This window comes from Hyperolius riggenbachi, chromosome 10 (assembly GCF_040937935.1).
Source record: "Hyperolius riggenbachi isolate aHypRig1 chromosome 10, aHypRig1.pri, whole genome shotgun sequence".
NCBI classification, from domain to species: domain Eukaryota; kingdom Metazoa; phylum Chordata; class Amphibia; order Anura; family Hyperoliidae; genus Hyperolius; species Hyperolius riggenbachi.
Genome location: NC_090655.1, coordinates 6,936,082 through 6,960,556, shown reverse-complemented (window position 1 = coordinate 6,960,556; position 24,475 = coordinate 6,936,082). Strand labels below are relative to the sequence as shown.

The window sequence follows — 24,475 nt, the reverse complement described above, 5'->3', positions numbered from 1 at the left end:
CCTAGACTCCTAGTACAGTAAGAGTAAGTAGTAACAGTAAGTACAACTAACTAATTACGATAATCAATCAGCGATCAGAAGGAAATAGAGTGTGTGTTGTGTGTGTACACTCAGACAGTGAGTGCACGCACGCAGGAGCTAGTAGCCTATGAACACAGTGACTGAGTGTCCTAGACTCCTAGTACAGTAAGAGTAAGTAGTAACAGTAAGTACAACTAACTAATTACGATAATCAATCAGCGATCAGAAGGAAATAGAGTGTGTGTTGTGTGTGTACACTCAGACAGTGAGTGCAGTGCGCACACGCAGGAGCTAGTAGCCTATATGAACAGTGACAGTGAGTGTCCCTACGGGTACAGTAAGAGTAAGTAGTAAGTAAGTACAACTAACAATAATCTATCAGTAATCAGAAGGAAATAGAGTGTGTGTACACACAGACAGTGAGTGAGTGCACACACGCAGGAGCTAGCTAGTAGCCTATAAACAGTGACAGTCAGTGAGTGTCCTACTCCTAGTACAGTATAACTACAATACTATTAGTAAAGGACAGCAGAAATACTGGTATAGATGAGAGAAATAAACAGAGGACAGCTGCCCACAGAGGCAAGGCCCCCCTGAGGCCTAAACCTGTAAGCTTGCAGCAGCTGCCTGTCTCTAATGTAACACACAAGCTACTAACTAAAATACAATGTCTAACTAACTAACAACAATATAGGTGTGTATAGGAGGTGTATGTGAGCAAAAACGCTAGGTAAATGATCACAATAGAGCACTTGCTAAGCCAAAGCACAAAGGAGCAACTCTCTCTCTGTACAAGTCTCAGGCAAGCACGGAGAAACGTAACATGGCGGCCGCTATTTATAGGGTAGGGGCTGGCCAGGGTCCCCCTCTGTGATTGGCTGCCGTCAGAGGGCCTGGGAGCCCTCTGATTGGCTCTAAGGATATCAATCTGGGCTATGACGCTATTCGAGCTCGGTACCGAGCTCGAATAGCGCCGGGTTGCTCGAATAGCTCGAATAGTGAATGGGCTATTCGAGTGTACTCGGATAGCCCATTCGAATAGCTCCAGCTATTCGGAGCTCGAATACCGAGCTCGAATAGCTGAAAAAGAGCTCGAATATTCGAGCTACTCGAATATTCGAGCTCTGCTGAGCACCACTGATACACAGCACCAGTACATGATTTTTTTTATTTTAATTTGGTGTGCGTTGGAAGAGGGGTAGTCTTATACGGCGAGTATATCCCAAACTCTATATTTTAACCGGAAAAGTTGGGGGGTCGTCTTATACGCCAGAATATACAGTATTTTGTTTATATACAGATTTTCCGTTATTAACGATATTATCATTTCTATGTGTATAAGGGTGTTTCTGCAGAGAGAGTGGTTAGGGTTAGGCAACACCAGGGGGAGTGGTTAGGGCTAGGCACCACCTGGGCAAAGGTTAGAGTTAGGCACCACCAGGGGAGGGTTCTGTGTGAGGGTAGGGTTGGGTTATGCTGTATTGTTGAATTACGTAATGATTTTTAACGTTAATATTGTTTCATTATTATTTTCCGTCTGTAATTACAATGGTATTTATCGTTAACCAAGTTTGACAACAATGTTTATCATTTCATTAATCAAGGGTGATTGCTCAATTCTGATTCTTCTTGACTTGTCAGCAGCATTTGATACTGTGGACCATGAAATACTAATCCAGCGACTGAAGAATTACTGTGGCCTAAGGGGTACTGTTCTTAGCTGGTTTCAGACCTTCCTATCTGGCAGGACACAGCAAGTATGTCTGGGCACACACTACTCTAATCCAGTGCCACTTGCCTATGGAGTTCCACAGGGTTCTGTACTATCACCATTACTCTTTGCAGTCTACATGCTCCCACTGGGCAAAATAATCCAGAACTATGGTTTAGGATACCATTGTTATGCAGATGACACACAACTGTATCTGTCCTTCAAGCCTGGCACCCAAGACCCATCAGCATCCATAAATGCGTGTCTAGTGGATTTACAAAATTGGATGAACACCAGCTGGCTGAGGCTGAACTCTGACAAAACAGAGGTGTTGGTGGTAGGTGGTCCACACATGATGGATAAAGTTCAAAACGCTCACCACCTCAAACTAGCAATTGGGGGAGATACTGTACAGTATAAAGACTCTGTGCGAAACCTTGGGGTGATCCTGGATGGAAATCTAAAACTCAAACAGCAGGTATCAGATGTCGTCAAGTCTTCCTTCTTCCATCTAAGAAATATAGCGAAAATCAAACACCTTATCCCAGCTGAAGACCTACCTGCCCTGGTTTACGCATTTGTATCCTCCTGCCTAGACTACTGCAACGCCCTGTTAATCGGATCTACAGATAAGGTTCTGCGCCCCTTACAGCTAGTACAGAATGCTGCAGCCAGACTCCTAGCCAATGCCCCCCGCAACTCACACATCACCCCAGTACTGCAAACTCTTCACTGGTTGCCAGTAAAATGGAGAATCAATTTTAAGATCTGCCTGCTGACATTCAAGGCTCTACACCACATGGGACCCAAATACATAGCAGATCTATTGGAACTTTATGCCCCTCCACGCACCCTCCGCTCTGCCAACAAGATGAAGCTGGTTATTCCCAGGATACACTTAACATTTGGTGCTCGGGCCTTTTCCTATGCAGCCCCTACTCTATGGAACTCACTTCCACAATCAGTACGAGAGGCTCCTTCTCTGGACAGCTTTAAAAAAAGGCTAAAAAAAACTCACCTCTTTTCCCTAGCCTTTGAGACTGCATAATGCAGGGTCACAGCGCTTTGAGTCCCCAGGGAGAAAAGCGCTATAGAAATATTATTGTTATTGTTATTGTTATTAACCACTCGCACCATTTTGTTATCCAGCCAAGCCCTTTTTTCACTGCGCCCTTTTTCATGCACGCGTATATGACCCTGTCCACGCACTATGCCGCATATGGATATCGTTTTTGGCATTCGGTGTGATGGGGATGGAAGATCGAACACTATGACCAGGTGTAAAGCCGGCCTTCTTAATGCAACGATTGAAAGAAAAAAAAAATGAATTTTCTACAGTATTGGATTTCTGGGAGAAGAAAAAAAGTAAAATGTACGAACTGTAGGTCCCAAATCTCAAACTAAACATTAAGATGTATTTTTCCCCCGTCTTTGGTGAACCTTCCCTCCCTTAGAGTTTCGCCAGAACTTTTGTAGGAGGAAGTCACCCGGCGCACATCGATGTTATGAATGTCTGCTGGTTTCTTTTATCCGCTCTCAAACTGTGCGAAGATGAAACGGAAATGGAGTGAGATGTATTCTCTCATTCCCACTAATTTCCTGTGATAGAACGCTTGATGTCGGAGCCTGCAGCGGTGAATGGAAATGCTGTACTGTTTGCATGACAGATATGTATTAACAGGAGACAAGGTTCCCCTGGTGAGGTCTAAAATGCCTCTATTAATAAGCTGTTTAATACTGTGCAAATTGATTGGCACTGCGGCAGCGGCAAGCTATTACGCTCATTAAAATTTGACCAAGTCTATGATATTTTAATCAGGCCGTTCCTACAACCGCTAACGCGTTTTGCTCTTTTTTTTGTTGCAGGGGACGGGGAGATACTCCATCTACATCGCAAACTATGCAGACCGCAGAGTGGGGCCGCACGCCTTGATAGAACTCGATGAGGCCGCCAGCGATTTATCCAGAGGAGTGATTGTCCTGTCCAATGTGGCTGCGGAGGCCGGGGTCAACAAGTACACAGGTAAGGCCGGGGGAGGTTGCGCATCCCTAAAAACATGCTGCAATTGACTGGTTAATCGCTCAGGCATGCACCACCTCTATTAGGCTGAAAATGCATGCCAAACAAATGCTACATTATACTATGGAGGAACTTTGGCTTCCACTATAGTTTGCATGCAAAGTATAATATACTGGACACTTGCCCCACGGTGAGGCAGACCTCCGGGCAAGTGGCCTAACCTAAATTAACAACATATGTATAACCTTGGGAGCAGCTAAGCAAAAATGTGTAACTTACACTTTCTCCTTGCTGAAGTACACAGATACCCAGCGCAGATTCAACTGTCAATGATGTGCTGAGCACAAGAGCAAAACGGACAAGCACCATCCTCTATAATAATTTGTCTGTGTCTCTGTGTCCCCTCCAGTCCCTGGGTTTGTGCTATCGCGCTACTGCGCATGTGCAGCACGGGCGGCCGTTGGGACAGGAGGAGGATTGGGCCAGGGGGCAAAGCTGGATTAAGACCATGCAGGGCCCCAAGCAGAGCAATACATTTAGCCCCCCCCCCCCGTCCCCGATACACTGTTGAAAGGATGTCTCCCCAGCATACAGCATCTCACAGTAGTGAGTGCACCGCTTACTTTTTTGTAAATATTGTATTTCATCTTTTCATGGAACAGACAGCACTGAAGATATGATGGTGTGATACTCTGTAGAGCAGTCAGTGTACAGCTTTTCGAACAGTGTAAGGTTATTTGCTGTGCAATAACATCAACACACACCCATTCACACTAGAGCGTTTTGCCGCGATTTTGGCAAAGCGCTAAAACGCTAGCGCTTTTTATATGCGCTAGTGTAATAAAACCCTATGGGCCCGCTCTTACTTGGGCGATTTGCGCTAATCGCCGCAAATCACCCAAAATCGCAAAACGCAAACACGTCACCTGTACCATTTTCAGACGATTTCCCGGCGATCGCGTTTCAGTGCTATAGAAGCACTAAACGCGATCACGGAAAAATCGCTGCAGTGTTCAGTGAGTTTTGCACGTGAAATCGCAGAAAAATCACTCCTGCAAAACGTAAGCAAAAATCGCCGGCGTTTTGCAAACGCAAGTGTGAATGGGCCCTTATGAAGTGAAGGTATATGGAGGCTGCCATACTTATTTCCTCAAAACCACTTGACGACCGCTGCACGTCGATGCGGCGACAGCCGCAGGACTGCCCAACGCCCATTGGCATAAAATCCTGGGGCGGGGTTCTGCAGGAGATTGCGTGCACATCTCCGCTCTCCCAACAGAAATGGCCGCTAGGAGACTGTTAGACGGCGAAACAGTGCTGCGATCTCAGGCAGTGCTGTACTGGGGACAGCCGTGTGACATGGCTGTCCCCCTGGGTGACTCAGGAACGATCGGCTGTCATAGGCTGATGTCTATGACAGCCAATCGCTTTGATTGGCTGGCGGGGGGAGGGAAACAAAAATATTTTTTTAAAAAAAAACGGCAAATGTATTAAAATACAAACAAACAACCAAACAAATACATTTAAAAAAACAAACAAACATTACAGCAGTGATCAGAGCCCACTAAGAGAACGCTCTGTTGGTGGGCAAAAAAGGGGTGGGGAATCACTTGTGTGCCGAGTTGTACATCCCTGCAGCGAGCCCTTAAAGAGAATCTGAGGTGGATCTTCGGGGGCAGATGGGCCACAGAGCTCTCTCTCCCTGGCCATGCCTCCTGCCGCTCCCCCGCCTCCCTGCACCCTATGAGAGACACACAGTCTTTCAGTGCAGTGTTGTTACCCAGAGGTCATGAAAGTTAACGTGGGCCATTGCGGCCCACGGGAGCGGCGGTGAGCAGTGTTTTTTGAGGCTACCTGATCCACTCAGCCCTGCGGATAAGGTAGCCTACTTTTTTTTGTCTTTTTTTTTTTAGCCCACCTCAGGCTCTCTTTAAAGCTGCAGTTGCCTGAGTTGTAAAAAATAGCCTGGGTGTAAGCCTATGGTCCTAAAGTGGTTAAACAATACCAATTACCTGGCAGCCCCACTGATGGATTTGGTTGCAGTAGTGTCTGAATCACACCAGGAACAAGCATGCAGCTTGTTCATGCTGATCTGCTGCATGCAGTCCTCTCACTACAGTTGTCCTTTAAGAACAACACAATGTGCAGAATGGCTTATAAACACCTAATTCAAAAGACTTAGAGTTCCAAATACCACACTAGACCACAAAAATAATGAAAATAGTCATTCATTTTTATTAATTCATCATAGTAGCGTAAAAACAACTAAGGGCTGGTTAGTTGTGATTTTATTTAAAAAAAAAAAAAAATCTCCCATAGCATTGCAATAGCAGGAGCGCTACATATCACTGACACTGAAAAAGCATTGCTAGTGTGAACCAGGCATAACACCACCTGAACAGTACATGGCGGGGTCCTGAGGGAAAGCAATTACCTTTAATTGGCAGATGTCCGGTATAAACAGTAAATCGAGATTCAAAAAATAGTGTCGAAGATTATTTTTTGATTTAGTGTTTATATTGAACACCTGCCACATTGATTACATTATGGTGATTGCCTTACCTCAGGAACGCATTGTTTTAGTGTTTTAATTGGTTTTATGCCAGTAAAAATAAAAAATAGTAAAAAGTATTTTATAAAGTTAATTATTTATTTATTTATTTGTTGTATTTATAAAGCGCCAACATATTACGCAGCGCTGGACATTAATTTAGGTTACAGACAATATTTAGGGGTGACAAACAGCAATATGACAATACAGGACCGACCAGATCACACAGCACAGTATGAGTACAAGGTAATGCTTAGTCACTGGATGGGAGCATGGAGATCACACAGCACAGTATGAGTACCAGGTAATGCTTAGTCACTGGATGGGAGCATGGAGATCACACAGCACAGTATGAGTACAAGGTAATGCTTAGTCACTGGATGGGAGCATGGAGATCACACAGCACAGTATGAGTACCAGGTAATGCTTAGTCACTGGAGGGGAGCATGGAGATCACACAGCACAGTATGAGTACCAGGTAATGCTTAGTCACTGGATGGGAGCATGGAGATCACACAGCACAGTATGAGTACAAGGTAATGCTTAGTCACTGGATGGAGCATGGAGATCACACAGCACAGTATGAGTACAAGGTAATGCTTAGTCACTGGATGGCAGCATGGAGATCACACAGCACAGTATGAGTACCAGGTAATGCTTAGTCACTGAATGAAGCATGGAGATTACACAGCACAGTATGAGTACAGGGTAATGCTTAGTCACTGGAGGGGAGCATGGAGATCACACAGCACAGTATGAGTACAAGGTAATGCTTAGTCACTGAATGCAGCATGGAGATCACACAGCACAGTACGAGTACAAGGTAATGCTTAGTCACTGGATGGGGCATGGAGATCACGCAGCACAGTATGAGTACAAGGTAATGCTTAGTCACTGGATGGGAGCATGGGGATCACACAGCACAGTATGCGTACAAGGTAATGCTTAATCACTGGAGGGGAGCATGGAGATCACACAGCACAGTATGAGTACCAGGTAATGCTAAGTCAGTCACTGTATGGGAGCATGGAGATCACACAGCACAGTATGCGTACAAGGTAATGCTTAGTCACTGGATGGAGCATGGAGATCACACAGCACAGTATGAGTACAAGGTAATGCTTAGTCACTGGATGGAGCATGGAGATCACACAGCACAGTATGAGTACAAGGTAATGCTTAGTCAGTCACTGGATGGGAGCATGGAGTTAGGCAAGTTAGGTTCACTCAAATGCATAGCATGGGTGCACAGTAATAGAGGTGCATGATCAGGTAGGACACAAAAGGAGTGAGGACCCTGCCCAAAGGCTTACAATCTAGAGGGAGAGGTAGGGACACGAGAGGTAGGGGACCAGAGTTCGGCTGTGGGTTTAGAGCAATTGTGAGGGGTGGTAGGCAAGAGTGAAAAGGTGAGTTTTGAGGGCCTTCTTGAAGGTGTTGAAGGAGGGGGCTGCCCTAATGGGTGGAGGTAGGGAGTTCCATAGTGTCGGAGCGGCTCTTGAGAAGTCTTGGAGGCGTGCATGGGACTGGGTGATGCGGGGGACGGTCAGGCGAAGTTCATTGGAGGAGCGGAGTGAGCGGCTTGGTGTGTATCTCTGAGTAAGATCAGAAATGTAGGTTGGACAGGTTTTGTGGATGGATTTGTAGGTCAGACACAATATCTTGAATCTGATTCTGGACTGGATAGGAAGCCAGTGGAGGGATTCACGGAGGGGAACCGCCCTGGTGGAGCGATGGGAGGAGTGGATAATTATTGCAGCCGCATTCATGATGGACTGCAGTGGGGCTATTCGGGTCTTAGGGAGTCCAGACAGATGGGCATTGCAGTAGTCGAGGCGGGAAATTATGAGGGCATGGATGAGGAGTTTGGTGGTGGCAGGGGTCAGGAAAGGGCGAATCTTACAGATGTTACGAAGGTGGAAGTTGCAGGACTTTGTGAGGTTTTGGATGTGGGGAGTGAAGGAGAGTGCGGAGTCCAGGGTGACACCCAGACAGCGGGCTTGAGAGGTAGGGTGAATAGTAGTGTGGTTAACAGTGACCTGCACATCTGGGAGGTCCAGGGATGACCGGGGTGGGAAGATCATAAATTCCGTTTTGTCTAGATTTAGTTTTAGGAACCTAGCGGACATCCAGGAGGAGATGGCAGATAGGCAGGAGGAGACCTTGTCCATGGTAGTGGTGGATATGTCAGGGGTGTGGAGATAGATTTGGGTGTCATCTGCATACAGATGATAGTTAAAACCCATGGAGGAGATAACCTTGCCAATGGAGGATGTGTATAGGGAGAACAGTAGGGGGCCAAGGACCGAGCCTTGGGGGACTCCCACTGAGAGGTGGTTGGGGGAGGACGAGGACTCATTGAAGGAGGTCGTGAAGGAGCGGTTGGAGAGGTAGGATGAAAGCCAGGTCAGGGCGAGATCGTGAATGCCCATGGATTGGAGGGACTGGAGGAGTAGGGGATGATCTACTGTATCAAAAGCTGCTGAAAGGTCAAGGAGGAGGAGAATGGTGTATTTACCTTCAGCTTTAGCTAAGGCAAGGTCATTGACCACTTTGGTGAGAGCCGTTTCGGTTGAGTGGGCAGGCCGAAATCCAGATTGCAGTGGGTCTAGTAGTGAGTTGGCATTGAGGTACTGGGTCAGGCGTTTGTGAACCAGACGCTCAAGGAGTTTTGAGGCAAAGGGGAGGAGGGAGATCGGGCGGTAGTTGGAGGGTAGCGAGGGGTCGAGGGAGGGTTTCTTGAGCAGAGGCAGTACAGTGGCCTGCTTGAAGTCTGAGGGGAAGGTGCCTGTGGATAGGGAGAGGTTAAACATGGTAGTGAGGACTGGGGCCAGATCCGTGAAGTGAGGCTGAAGTAGATCAGAAGGGATAGGGTCAAGGGGGGAAGTAGTGGTATGGGAAGTCTGCAGTAAGTGGTTGACCTCCTCAGTGGTAGTAGGAGTGAAGGAGGTGAGGGGAGGATAGGGTGGAGAAGGAGTAGGTTGTGAGCAGGTGGGAGGTGAAGATTGTAGATTGGATATTTCCTGACGGATGGAGACTATTTTGTTGGTGAAGTGGGTGGCTAAATCTGTGGCAGAGAGGGAGGAAACAGAAGGTGGGGGTATTATTTTATTTTAATTATATTTGTGTTCTGCTGCAGTATTGGGACCTCTTGGTCTTTTGAATTGAATTATGATCTTAGGCAGAGCAGGATCATTCACCAGGCAACCTGGGCAGGTGCTTGGGGCCTAGCGGGTGTCGAGGGGCCTTTTGACCTCTCTCCACTTCAGAATACCAAAAAGATCACATGGGGGGGGGGGGGGCACAAATCTACTACCTTGCCTAGGCCCCAGTATATCTTAATCCATCTCCGTGCTTAGGTCTCCAAAAGAATATCATTATCAGTATATGATGGTCACGGGATAAACAGGGCTGTATTTAGGCCTAGGCCACCTAGGCCATGGCTTAGGGCACCACAGAAGCAAGGGCACCAAAGCAGCAGGCTAAACTGGTGCAACATTTGCAAGCTTGCAAATGCAGCAATGCAGGGAGATCAGGCGAGTGTCTGACCGCAGTACTCTGCTGCTAGCCACCTGTGCAGCAGCCACCTTGCTCTCTGTGCACATTTGCATTGTGGCCTGGCGGCTATGGACTTGGGCAGCATTGGAGACGGAAAGGAAGATGAAGCTTCTGCACTGGAGATGAGCTGAGAAATGAGTGACAGTGAGACTGCTGCGGTGTGAAGGTGAGCTGCTACCTATACTGAAAGGAGGGGGGGGCGGGAGAAGGGATTAAGGGAGTCATCTGGCTACCTATACTGGAAGGAAAAGGGGCAGGGGTCATCTGGCTACCTATACTGCAGGGAAAGGGGGGAGGGGTCATCTGGCTATCTATACTGGAGGGAAAGGGGGAGGAGTCATCTGGCTACCTATACTGGAGGGAAAGGGGGGAAGGGTCATCTGGTTATCTACACTGGAGGGAAAGGGGGAGGAGTCATCTGGCTACCTATACTTGGGGGGTCATCAGGCTACTTATAGTAGAGGGGAGCGGCTGGTGACAGTGCCTAGGGCGGTAAAGAGTAAAAATCCGTCCCTGGGGATAAATATTCTGTCTGTCTCTCTTGTTATGTTTAAAATGTCTTGGAGAAGTTCCTCTGAACTTTGTACTAGCGTGATAATAAACCAACAAAATGAATAAAGTCCAAATATAGATTTCCTGTGTGAAGAGGAACTGGTCTCCATGTTCTGAAGGACAGAGAATTATTACCTCCATGTCGCTTTCCTCCTCAGCAAACCACTCCGTGAATGTCCTCGAGTGTGTGTGATCTACGGCGCCAATATAATCGTTACCTGCTAATTCCTTCATTTCAGCCACCAGTAGTCTTTATACACTTCTAAATAAGAAGCAATTCTCATTCCCATTCTACTGCCTCTCCACAGCAAATATATAATAGCTTTAAAATCCTTTGCGATCTACAATGGAAGCCCAGTGACCCACCCTGAGGTGTGGGATGTCCAGGAGGGTGGGACATTGCACCATAACAGTATCTCTTGCCTCCTGTAGTGCCGCCACTCACTCATACTTCTTCAGTTGTCAATGGAAGGGGGATGTAGCCACTCTTACACTCTTTCTCCGTTTAACTGCTATAAGTTGTTAGTGATCTATGCCTTAGGCTGCCAGTCACGACCCCCAATCCCCAGAGTGGGTCCTGGGATGCAGTGCATTGTGGGAGGAAACCCTGCTGACTGTTCAATCAATCTTGAATCCTGTACCGGCGAATGAGGAGGGAGGTGGCACCGGGCAGCTCGCGCATGCGCAGTACGGAGCCGCCCATCTTCGGGTGCACTTGGGGACACGAGTGCTTCCAAAGCCTTCCGAGTCCTCAAGAAGACCGTGTAACTTAACCGGGGGACAGCGGGGGGACAAGAACATTGAGAGGCTCTGGATGCTTTTAAGCCTTGCCTGTCCTCTATTACAAGAAAAGCCAGAGTGTATTAATAACTAAAAATAAAACTGGGAGCCCAATGTGGTGTCGTATTTAACCTATTTTGGTTCCTGGACGTAGAAACTACTCCCGCGGCCGATCGTGCACGCGCGCTCCCGGCCCGCGGTTCGTTAGCCATGCAATCAGTGAATCGGGCTATGGTGCCCGATCACTGATTCCTCTCCCCCGCTGAAAAAGCGACAGCTTCTCTCGGAAGCTGCGCTTTTTCTGGCTGTTCCCTCCCCGATGCGTCACTCTAAGCGTGTTACGCTTAGAGTGACGTCATGTAAACAAACTCATGGCCGCCATCTTGTGGCCAAAAAGTAATACTACAACTGAAATTAAAAAAAATGAAAATTAACACACATTTACATTATAAATCTATTGTTTACCTCCCACCCTCCCAAAACTACCCAAATAAAATGTTTACTATTAAAAAAAAAAAAACATTACAATAAAAAAAAAAAAACATGTAAATATTTACCTAAGGGTCTAAACTTTTTAAATATCAATGTAAAGATGAAATATTTCTATATATTTTTTATTTTAAACTTGTAAATAGTGATAGATGCAAAATGGAAAAAATGCACCTTTATTTCCAAATAAAATATTGTCGCCATACATTGTGATAGGGACATAATTTTAATGGTGTAATAACCGGGACATATGGGCATATACAATACGTGAGTTTTAATTATGGAGGCATGTATTTTTTAAAAACTATAATGGCTGAAAACTGAGAAATAATGAATTTTTCCATTTTTTACTTATTCTTCCTGTTAAAATGCATTTACAGTAAAGTGGCTCTTAGCAAAATGTACCCCGCAAAGAAAGCCTAATTGGTGGCGGAAAAAACATGATATAGATAAGTTCATTGTGATAAGTAGTGATAAAGTTATAGGCTAATGAATGGGAGGTGAACATTTCTCACGTGAAAACGACGGAACGCGAATGGGTTAATGTGTTAGAATGTTACAGGTAAGCCAATCAGTGGGTACTCACACTTTTCTGCCTGGCATCCCCATTCAGGTTGTTTCTCCAAAAGAAAAGGAAATTTGAGGGATTTTAAAATAAAATCTAAAATTTCGGGACCCTCCTTCCCCCAACCAGGGTGGAAATGCAAGTTGCTAGTTACTGGAGAAGCCCAAAGTGATATGAAGCAATCAAAAACTGTTAAAACAGAGGAAGGTGTTGGCTTACCTTGAATGATGCCTACTGTTCAATGATTTCATAGTTATTAGTGAGTACAACAACACTTTTCGTTGCCGGAAGTTACCCCCTCGGGTAAATAGCCTTGCCAACAGTATCTAGAGCCCCTTTTAGGCAAGGCTGTTTTCCTGAAGAAGTGGCTTCTGGTCACGAAACACGATGTTATTATTGAAGGTGACACCTACCTTTTTTTTCGGGCCGTTTTTAATTGTTCTATATCCTTTCAGATTCTGATCTGTACCAAGGATAGAACTCAACTTAAATGCCTTTTGCTTTTAATTCTTTTTTTATATGCACTGTTGTGTATAATATTTTTTTTCTGAAAATACCTCTGCACTTTTTTTCCATTCCCTTCATTAAACATTATCTAAAAATTATGAAGCTGAATCTCAGAAATGCTCTAACTAGTATTAAATAAGTCACCTGATGAAGCAATCTCAGTGTAAACTCTGTTATATCCCAATGAGCGTAGCACTGAGTACACACATTGTTCCAGGAGGGATTGCTGTGAACAGTGAATTTTTCAGTAAAACATGGTGGCCTCCTCTGTGTATGTGTATCTTCTAAGCTGATCCCACTCCAGTGACTTGGACCTCCAGAACTTTGGGCTGCATCTCTCTGCAGGGTTTGGCTGACAGAATATCCACCACACTGTGTCAAACATTTTTCAGTGAAATATTTACACTCCTATCTGTGAGCTGCTGATTACGTCTGACTTGTGTCTCTCTCTCCTCCTGCAATTGGATCTTCTCGCATCCCGGGCACAGACAGGAACAGGAAGTAAAGTGCAGGGTGCAATGATCAGACCAAAGTACAGATCCCAGATATGTGAGATAAGCTTTCACATAGCGCTGGTATACAGTAACATATAAACTGCCATTCAGGAAGATTTGGCAGCCACAGGATTCTGGCCTCTTCTTTATTTTCTTCCCTTTTCCCTACCAGCTCACCAGTGGCGGACACAGCCAGCAGTGGGCCCCTGTGCAAAATTTTAATCGTGGGCCCCTATGGCCGTGGCAAAAAATGGGGTGGATAGAACCTGCGGCGCTCAGCACTGCGGCAAAAAATGGGCGTGGCAATGGCTGGATGAGGGAGGAGCTAACTGTAATTTAAAGTGAACCCGGGGTGAGAGTGATATGGTGGCTGCCATATTTATTTCCTTTTAAACAATACTAGTTGCCTGGCGGCCCTGCTGATCTATTTGGCTGCAGTAATAAACTGAATTACACCAGCAACAAGCATGCAGCTAATATTCTCAGTTCTGACAATATTGGCAGAAACCCCTGACCTGCTGCATGCTTGTTCAGGGTCTATGGTTGAAAGAATAAGAGGCAGAGGACCAGCACGGCAGCCAGGCAACTGGTATTGCTTAAAAGGAGAGAAATATGGCAGCCTCAATATTATTCTCACCTCAGGTTCCCTTGAAAAGTGCAACGCAAAGACAGAGGGCCCAAGTTTTGGTGACCCTTTCCCCAGAAAATTCACATAATTGTGCAGGTTTTCTCAAGAAAATACACATAATGTGAGCAGATATGCCCAGAAAATACGTGCAATCATGTCGGCAGATATGCCCAGAAAATACGTGCAATCATGTCGGCAGACCTGCCCAGAAAATACGTGCAATCATGTCGGCAGACCTGCCCAGAACATACACCTGATAATATAAATAAATAAAAAAAAAATGTACTCACCTGCAGCAGCAGACCTCCTGTCCCAGCCTCCATCCGGCGCGCAGCTCCCATGGGTGGTTGGGTGGATAGGTAGCCTGGTGGGTGGGTAGGTAGGTTGGTGGGTGGGTAGGTAGCCGGGTGGGTGGCTGGGTGGGTAGGTAGCCGGGTGGGTGGGTAGGTAGCCGGGTGGGTGGATAGGTAGCCTGGTGGGTGGGTAGGTAGCCAGGTGGGTAGGTAGGTGGGTAGGTAGGTAGCCGGGTGGTTAGGTAGTCTGGTGGGTGGGTTGGTAACTAGCCCGGGAGGTAGCCTGGTGGGTGGGTAGGTAGTCGGGTGGGTGGTTAGGCAGCCGGGTGGGTAGGTAGGTAGCCTGGTGGGTCTTTAGGTAGGTAACCTGGTGGGTGGGTGGGTAGGTAGCCTGGTGGGTGGGTAGGTAGCCGGGTGGGTAGGTAGGTAGCCGGGTGGGTAGGTAGGTAGCCGGGTGGATAGGTAGGTAGGTAGCCTGGTGGGTAGGTAGCCGGGTGGGTAGGTGGTTAGGTAGCCGGGTGGGTAGGTGGTTAGGTAGCCGGGTGGGTGGGTGGTTAGTTAGCCGGGTGGGTGGGTAGGTAGGTGGCCGGGTGGGTGGGTAGGTAGGTGGCCGGGTGGGTGGGTAGGTAGGTAGCCGGGTGGGTGGGTAGCTATCCGGGTGGGGGGCCCGACTCCTATCCTATCCTCCCTCCCTCCCTCACCCCGGGGGGCCCCCCTCCCGGTATGCGCGGCGGGAGAGCGGCAAATACAGGAAGTCTCCGTTAGGAGGCGCTAGAGGCTCAGCCGCTTGGTCTCCCGTGTCTCCAACTTTGTATACTGCTCGCTACTTCCTGGTTTAGTAGCGAGCAGTATACAGAGTTGAAGATGGGAGACCAAGCGGCCGCTGAGCCTCTAGCGCCTGGCCGGAGCCCCGGAGACTTCCTGTATTTGCCTCTCGTCTCTCCCGCCGCATGAGGGGGGGGGGGGGCCGAGGTGAGGGGGGGGAGGATAGGAGTCGAGGCCCCCTAGGGATAAAAAAAATAATAATAAAAAAAAACAGCAATACTTAATGGGCCCCTGAAGCAATGGAACTTCAGGGGCCCTCGTGCGGCTGCACGGCCGTATGTCCGCCACTGCAGCTCACCTTGTTTTCCCTCCTGAAGGTGTGCAGTGTGGTCCGGTGTAGCCTGGGATGCTGATGCCGGTCGTGGGGAGTTCAGGAGCTGGAGTTTTTTCCACTGCCTGGGTCTGTTGTCTTGTCTGTGCAGGTACAGGCCACATGGAGTCCACCACTGCTACCCAGAAGGTCGGGGCTCCACTGATGTTGGAAGGCTTTTCGCCGATTACGACACATTTGGCCTCGCTGGATGCCGCCTCCATCCTTCGGCTGCTGCTACTCCACTACACCAAGGACACCATTGGTTCAGCCACTCCATGATGCCAGCCACTAATCCAGAAGTAAGGGCCGCCGCAGCCAGACGCTTCTGTGACAGCCAGATAGTCTTGACCAGCCCTGCTGAATGCTGCCCAGGAGTCGGGACCCACCACAGATATGAACACTACAGCACCTTCTGGACTGGAACACCTTGGCCAGCACTGCCAGATGCCAGCAGTCGGGATCCTCAGCAGTGTCAGCCATCACCGCAGGTTTCTTTCATCACTGCTGAACCTTCGCCTCCCTCTTTCCCCTTCCCCCCCTGAATGTCTCCTTAGTAATGACACAGATGATCGCCAAGTGCAACTGGTGGCACCATAGTAGGGCAGCCTCGGTTCTTGGCTACCTGACATTGCCCCCCCCCCCCCCGTCTCCCCCCCTTTACTCTCACCATTCAACCCCCCGCCCCCTCCTTCCAAAATCTGTATGAGCCAAACCAGATTCCAGGTACAACTCTTTTGTACTTGGCGTTATAACTTATTCTGATATGCACAGGTCATGGTGGAAGTGTAATGACGGTAAAATATAGGCAGTCAAGGCCTACCAATTCCTGCTTTTGTGTTACTTACTACACTTTGTTAGTAAATGAGATTATTTAAAGAGCGGGTGAACTATGGTCTTACCTGAGAGGAGGATTCTGACTGATGGCCGCCAGCGATGCTTGCTTCACTTTCGCTGTCTTTGCAAATCACCCGACCTCCTGAAACATTTCTTATTGAAGTAATGGCTCCATATCCTGCTGATATGATAGGCTAAATCCCCTGTTATCCCGTAGAATGACTGTCAGCTCCAACGTTAGTGACAGGTTCTCATTAATCCACCACATCCCTCATACGGCCTTTATTGGCCGATGTTTTGGTTTATTCAGATTCTTTCACTTGATGGTTCCTGAGACCTAAAATGAGATTTTTTCCCCTCCTAACTCCCATTTATATGAGCCCAGCTGCTGTTATTAGTCATCTTTCTTTCATACAATATGTGCCCTGCCGGGAATACGTTTTTTTTTATTAATGCGGACCATATATCTTTCTATAGTTACTGTAGCCCCATAATCTTTGTCAGACAGTGACGGAGATACAAATGGCTTAAATACCTTCCCTGTAATAGATTCTAGCAGGTATTCTGAAAGTTGAGCCGGCTATAAATGATGCATTTAAATCTTGGCGGAGCTGGCATGATTGATTCGGACTACGAGGGCTTTGCGGCTCGGGGCATTGCAGTACTTCATGTTCAGAACTTCGTGTCCCGGAGAATTACAATTCTGCAGCATTTCGGTTAACTCTGCCACCTCCCCCTCGCCGGATATATAGCGCCTAAGTCCGTGGCAGAGACATTTGGATGATAGATTTCTGTTCGCAGGTTGTCACGGGTTGAAAATAGTACTGAACTGCGGTAATTCTTTTTCCATATTTTCTCGGGGAAAGTACAGCGGTGCCTTTCCTAAAACAGGAGGAGGTGGCAGGACTCCACCAGGACCAGAACTTCTCCAAAAACAGGGCTGGCTCTAGACTTTTTGCTTTCTGAAGCAAACTTGTGAAGATGTCCCCCCCCCCCCCCCCCGATTTGGAACGATCGCACAGCACCCGACAATTTACTCTACTTTATTTAATGTTCTTACATGACATGCTGCAGCTCAACACAATAACACACTGGCTGGCTATGTGTCTGTGACAAACACACTGCTCACACACTGTAGTGAGAAGAATATGGAGGCTGCCATATTTATTTCCTTACCAGTAATACCAGTTGCCTGGTAGCCCTACTGATCTATTTGGCTGCAGTAGTGTTTGAATCACACCAGAAACAAGCATGCAGCTAATCTTGTCAGATCTGACAATAATGTCAGAAACACCTGATCTGCTGCATGCTTGTTCAGGGGCTATGGCTGAAAGGATTCGAGGCAGAGGATCAGCAGGATAGCCAGGCAACTGGTATAGCTTAAAAGTAAATAAATATGGCGCCCTCCATATCCCCCATTGCTTCAGTTGTCCTTTCAGCTGTGGTTTCCGGACAAGTCACCTCAGCCGGCTGCAGCACATGATGAGCGGTGCTGAGTCATAACCTATCCCTCTGGTGACACCTCTCACATGTTTTCTGGAATCTGCCATGCAGCAAGCTGGGGGATCCGTCAGTGACAGATATACGCAGGGTACCGCATCTCTCTGCATCTACACCCCCCCCCCTCGAGTTCTCAGAAAGAGGGGCGAGCAGAGATCCCCTGGGAAGTTATTACTCGACTTTACAGAAGAGTCTCCACTGTATTCAGGGGGAGAAGCAGCACCTGGGCTTCCATCAAACACTTGCGTTCCAGGATATAACTGTGAATTCACATGCAGAGACTCACAGCAGAGTCAGTCTGATACTCGTCCACTCATCCTATCGGCACAAAGTAATTGGAACACGTTGCTTCAAAACCATGTTTAAAAGTTTGTGCAGCATCTTTCAGAACCAATTTCTGCTCCTGCATACAGATCGCCTAATCAACGGCTACAGATCGCCCAATACACCGCCCTTAACATTCGGGACCAATTATTTTGTGGCCCAGATTTTCCTTTTGCTTTTCTAATCCATCCCATTATAGTATTTAAAGGATACCAAAGCAATAAACCGGGGGGAGGGTTGAAGCAGGCATATACCTGTCACCTGTCCTGATGCCCACCGCTCCCCCCGTTCTCCTCTCTGCCGCCTGTATCTTACCTAGAAGCCCCCCGAGATCCTCTTCCAGGTCGCCGGCTTTACTGCGCAGGTGCTGGCTGGGCTGCGTGCGTCCATGGCCGGGAGCACACTGCGCATTCTTATGACACAGGTGTGCGCTGTAGGACGCGCCCAGCCAGCACCTGCGCAGTAAAGCCCGCGACCAGGAAGAGGATCTCGGGGGGGCTTTTAGGTAAGATACAGGCGGCAGATAGGAGAACGGGGGAGCGGTGGGCAGGACAGGTGACATTATATGCCTGCTTTCCCCCTCACCCCGGTTTATTAGTCTGGAATCCTTTAAATTCTGTAATTGGGTGCAGAGAGGAGAACGTAAGAGAACATTAGTATCAAAGAAAAGAGTCTCTTATTGTTTCCAGTACAGGAAGAGTTAAGAAACTTCAGTTGATATGGATGCAAAAAAGCTTCTCTGAGCTCTCCGACCCAACTTGGATCGGAGACGGTCCTATTTTCTGAAGCACCTATACATCAAAGAGACAGTGAGAGACAGCTTCAGATAAGGTTTCACTGAAGTAAGGGTTATTAGCTCTGCTCTGTTTCATAGTTTAAAATACTGAGTGTGCTTTCTAAACTGCAAATGTGAGAGAATGTAATGTTATAAAAAAAAAAGCTATATAACTGAAAATAAAAATATAAGACTGTTTTCTTTGATACTAATGTTCTATTCATTATCTTTACTACACAAACCATTCATTATATCATTCGTTTTTTGTTTTTTTTCTTTCATTTCAATGTCACTTTAAAAACCCACTGAAAACAACCAAAAACATTGTTTATATTATATGTCCGAATCCGTAGTTGGCCGAAAGTAAATCCTTTATATACAATTTACCGTGTATTATTGGTGAATATACTGCAGCGCTTTACAGAGTACATAAGTCATGTCACTGACTGTCCTCAGGGGAGCTCACACTCTAATCCTACCATAGTCATAGTGTAATGTCCTACCATAGTATTATTATGTATTTATATAGCACTGACATCTCCTGCAGCACATTGCAGAGTACATAGTCATGTCACTGACTGTCCTCAGGGGAGCTCACACTCTAATCCTACCATAGTCATAGTGTAATGTCCTACCATAGTATTATTATGTATTTATATAGCACTGACATCTCCTGCAGCACATTACAGAGTACATAGTCATGTCACTGTCTGTCCTCAGAAGAGCGCACACTCTAATCCTTCCATAGTCATAGTCTAATGTCCTACCATATTATTATTATGTATTTATATAGCACTGACATCTTCTGCAGCACATTACAGAGTACATAGTCATGTCACTGTCTGTCCTCAGAGGAGCTCACAATCTAATCCTACCATAGCCATAGTCTAATGTCCTACCATATTATTATTATGTATTTATATAGCACTGACATCTTCTGCAGCACATTACAGAGTACATAGTCATGTCACTGTCTGTCCTCAGAGGAGCTCACAATCTAATCCTACCATAGCCATAGTCTAATGTCCTACCATATTATTATGTATTTATATAGCACTGACATGTTCTGCAGCACATTACAGAGTACATAGTCATGTCACTGACTGTCCTCAGAGGAGCTCACAATCTAATCCTACCATAGTCATAGTCTAATGTCCTACCATATTATTATTATGTATTTATACAGCACTGACATCTTCTGCAGCACATTACAGAGTACATAGTCATGTCACTGATTGTCCTCAGAGGAGCTCACGTTCTAATCCTACCATAGTCATAGTCTAATGTCCTACCATATTATTATTATGTATTTATATAGCACTGACGTCTTCTGCAGCACATTACAGAGTACATAGTCATGTCACTGACTGTCCTCAGAGGAGCTCACACTCTAATCCTGCCATAGTCATAGTCTAATGTCCCACCATATTATTATTATGTATTTATATAGCACTGACGTCTTCTGCAGCACATTACAGAGTACATAGTCATGTCACTGACTGTCCTCAGAGGAGCTCACACTCTAATCCTACCATAGTCATAGCCTAATGTCCTACCATATTATTATTATGTATTTATATAGCACTGACATCTCCTGCAGCACTGTACAGAGTACATAGTCATGTCACTGACCGTCCTCAGAGGAGCTCACACTCTAATCCTGCCATAGTCATAGTCTAATGTCCCACCATATTATTATTATGTATTTATATAGCACTGACGTCTTCTGCAGCACATTACAGAGTACATAGTCATGTCACTGACTGTCCTCAGAGGAGCTCACACTCTAATCCTACCATAGTCATATCCTAATGTCCTAAAATATTATTATTATGTATTTATATAGCACTGACATCTCCTGCAGCACATTACAGAGTACATAGTCATGTCACTGACTGACCTCAGAGGAGCTCACATTCTAATCCTACCATAGTCATAGTGTAATGTCCTACCATATTATTATTATGTATTTATATGCACTGACGTCTTCTGCAGCACATTACAGAGTACATAGTCATGTCACTGACTGTCCTCAGAGGAGCTCACACTCTAATCCTACCATAGTCATAGTCTAATGTCCTACCATATTATTAAGTATTTATATGCACTGACGTCTTCTGCAGCACATTACAGAGTACATAGTCATGTCACTGACTGTCCTCAGAGGAGCTCACACTCTAATCCTACCATAGTCATAGCCTAATGTCCTACCATATTATTATTATGTACCGTATTTAAATAGCACTGACATCTCCTGCAGCACATTACAGAGTACATAGTCATGTCACTGACTGTCCTCAGAGGAGCTCACACTCTAATCCTACCATAGTCATAGTCTAATGTCCTACCATATTATTATTATGTATTTATATAGCACTGACATCTCCTGCAGCACATTACAGAGTACATAGTCATGTCACTGACTGTCCTCAGAGGAGCTCACACTCTAATCCTACCATAGTCATAGTCTAATGTCCTACCATATTATTATTATGTATTTATATAGCAGTGACATCTTCTGCAGCACATTACAGAGTACATAGTCATGTCACTGACTGTCCTCAGAGGAGCTCACACTCTAATCCTACCATAGTCATAGTCTAATGTCCTACCATATTATTATTATGTATTTATATAGCACTGACATCCTCTGCAGCACATTACAGAGTACATAGTCATGTCACTGACTGTCCCCAGAGGAGCTCACACTCTAATCCTACCATAGCCATAGTCTAATGTCCTACCATATTATTATTATGTACTTATATAGCACTGACATCTCCTGCAGCACTGTACAGAGTACATAGTCATGTCACTGACTGTCCTCAGAGGAGCTCACACTCTAATCCTACCATAGCCATAGTCTAATGTCCTACCATATTATTATTATGTACTTATATAGCACTGACATCTCCTGCAGCACTGTACAGAGTACATAGTCATGTCACTGACTGTCCTCAGAGGAGCTCACACTCTAATCCTACCATAGTCATAGTCTAATGTCCTACCATATTATTATTATGTATTTATATAGCAGTGACATCTTCTGCAGCACATTACAGAGTACATAGTCATGTCACTGACTGTCCCCAGAGGAGCTCACACTCTAATCCTACCATAGCCATAGTCTAATGTCCTACCATATTATTATTATGTATTTATATAGCACTGACATCTTCTGCAGCACATTACAGAGTACATAGTCATGTCACTGACTGTCCTCAGAGGAGCTCACAATCTAATCCCTACCATAGTCATAGTCTAATCTCCTACCATATTATTATTATGTATTTATATAGCACTGACATCTTCTGCAGCACATTACAGAGTACACTGTCATGTTACTGACTGTCCTCAGAGGAGCTCACACTCTAATCCTACGATAGTCATAGTCTAATGTCCTACCATATTATTATTATGTATTTATATAGCACTGACATCTCCTGCAGCACTTTACAGAGTACATAGTCATGTCACTGACTGTCCTCAGAGGAGCTCACACTCTAATCCTACCATAGTCATAGCCTAATGTCCTACCATATTATTATTATGTATTTATATAGCACTGACATCTTCTGCAGCACATTACAGAGTACATAGTCATGTCACTGACTGTCCTCAGAAGAGCGCACACTCTAATCCTACCATAGTCATAGTCTAATGCCCTACCATATTATTATTATGTATTTATATAGCACTGACATCTTCTGCAGTACATTACAGAGTACATAGCCATGTCACTGACTGTCCCCAGAGGAGCTCACACTCTAATCCTACCATAGTCATAGTGTAATGTCCTACCATATTATTATTATGTATTTATATAGCACTGACATCTTCTGCAGCACTGTACAGAGTACTTAGTCATGTCACTGACTGTCCTCAGAGGAGCTCACACTCTAATCCTACCATAGTCCTAGTCTACATGTCCTACAATATTATTATTAATAATAATAATTCCTATATTTGTGTACAACCATATGTATTTACTGTATATTCTGGCGTATAAAGGTGGCAACTAACGATCCAATTTCTAGCGAAAAATTGTTCGAGCAATCAGAAATTCTGATCGGAAGTGAAATATTGTAATACATCGTTCGCTACACCATCAACGAACAAATCTTTGCTTCCTATCTATCACAACCAACAGGAAAACCCAAATTTTGGTTCGACGAAAATTCATTCGGACGACATTTTTTTTTTCACTCGTTCATAACCGATTGTGTCCACCAACCGAGATTATTTACAACCAATCCGATCATATTTTCTGATCACTCAAACGATTTTTCGCTAGAAATTGGACAGTTAGTGGCCACCTTAAGACTACTTTTTAGCCCTTGAAAATCTCCTGAAAAGTCAGGGGCCGTCTTATACGCCGGGTGTCATTGATGTCGGGTGATACGCCTTATCCTGTTACCGCCTCCCAGATCTCGCTGCTGAGGACTGTAGTGAAGCGGTGCAGGCGCACATGTGTGAGATCCTATCCTGTTACCGCCTCTCAGATCTCGCTGCTGAGGACTGTAGTGAAGCGGTGCAGGCGCACATGTGTGAGATCCTATCCTGTTACCGCCTCCCAGATCTCGCTGCTGAGGACTGTAGTGAAGCGGTGCAGGCGCACATGTGTGAGATCCTATCCTGTTACCACCTCTCAGATCTCGCTGCTGAGGACTGTAGTGAAGCGGTGCAGGCGCACATGTGTGAGATCCTATCCTGTTACCGCCTCTCAGATCTCGCTGCTGAGGACTGTAGTGAAGCGGCGCAGGCGCACATGTGTGGGATCCTATCCTGTTACCGCCTCTCAGATCTCGCTGCTGAGGACTGTAGTGAAGCGGCGCAGGCGCACATGTGTGAGATCCTATCCTGTTACCGCCTCTCAGATCTCGCTGCTGAGGACTGTAGTGAAGCGCCGCAGTTGCACATGTGTGAGATCCTATCCTGTTACCTCCTCTCAGATCTCGCTGCTGAGGACTGTAGTGAAGCAGAAGCGCACATGTGTGAGATCCTATCCTGTTACCGCCTCTCAGATCTCGCTGCTGAGGACTGTAGTGAAGCGGCGCAGGCGCACATGTGTGAGATCCTATCCTGTTACCACCTCTCAGATCTCGCTGCTGAGGACTGTAGTGAAGCGGTGCAGGCGCACATGTGTGAGATCCTATCCTGTTACCGCCTCTCAGATCTCGCTGCTGAGGACTGTAGTAAAGCGGTGCAGGCGCACATGTGTGAGATCCTATCCTGTTACCGCGTATCAGATCTCGCTGCTGAGGACTGTAGTGAAGCGGTGCAGGCGCACATGTGTGAGATCCTATCCTGTTACCGCCTATCAGATCTCGCTGCTGAGGACTGTAGTGATGCGGTGCAGGTGCACATGTGTGAGATCCTATCCTGTTACCGCCTCTCAGATCTCGCTGCTGAGGACTGTAGTGAAGCGGTGCAGGCGCACATGTGCGAGATCCTATCCCGTTACCGCCTCTCAGATCTCGCTGCTGAGGACTGTAGTGAAGCAGAAGCGCACATGTGTGAGATCCTATCCTGTTACAGCCTCTCAGATCTCGCTGCTGAGGACTGTAGTGAAGCGGCGCAGGCGCACATGTGTGAGATCCTATCCTGTTACCGCCTCTCAGATCTCGCTGCTGAGGACTGTAGTGAAGCGGCGCAGGCGTACATGTGTGAGATCCTATCCTGTTACCGCCTCTCAGATCTCGCTGCTGAGGACTGTAGTGAAGTGGTGCAGGTGC

The 24,475-nt window shown here is 46.3% G+C and overlaps 1 protein-coding gene across 4 annotated transcripts in view; it reads left to right on the top strand.

The window, feature by feature from the left end:
• Positions 1-24,475, top strand: part of CRTAC1 (cartilage acidic protein 1) — an 899,879-nt gene that overhangs the window by 570,975 nt on the left and 304,429 nt on the right. For all 4 annotated transcript variants that reach the window (XM_068257816.1, XM_068257817.1, XM_068257818.1 and 1 more), the window contains exon 5: positions 3,599-3,755. In XM_068257816.1, the coding sequence (XP_068113917.1) occupies positions 3,599-3,755 (157 nt within the window). The remainder of the gene's footprint in view (positions 1-3,598; positions 3,756-24,475) is intronic.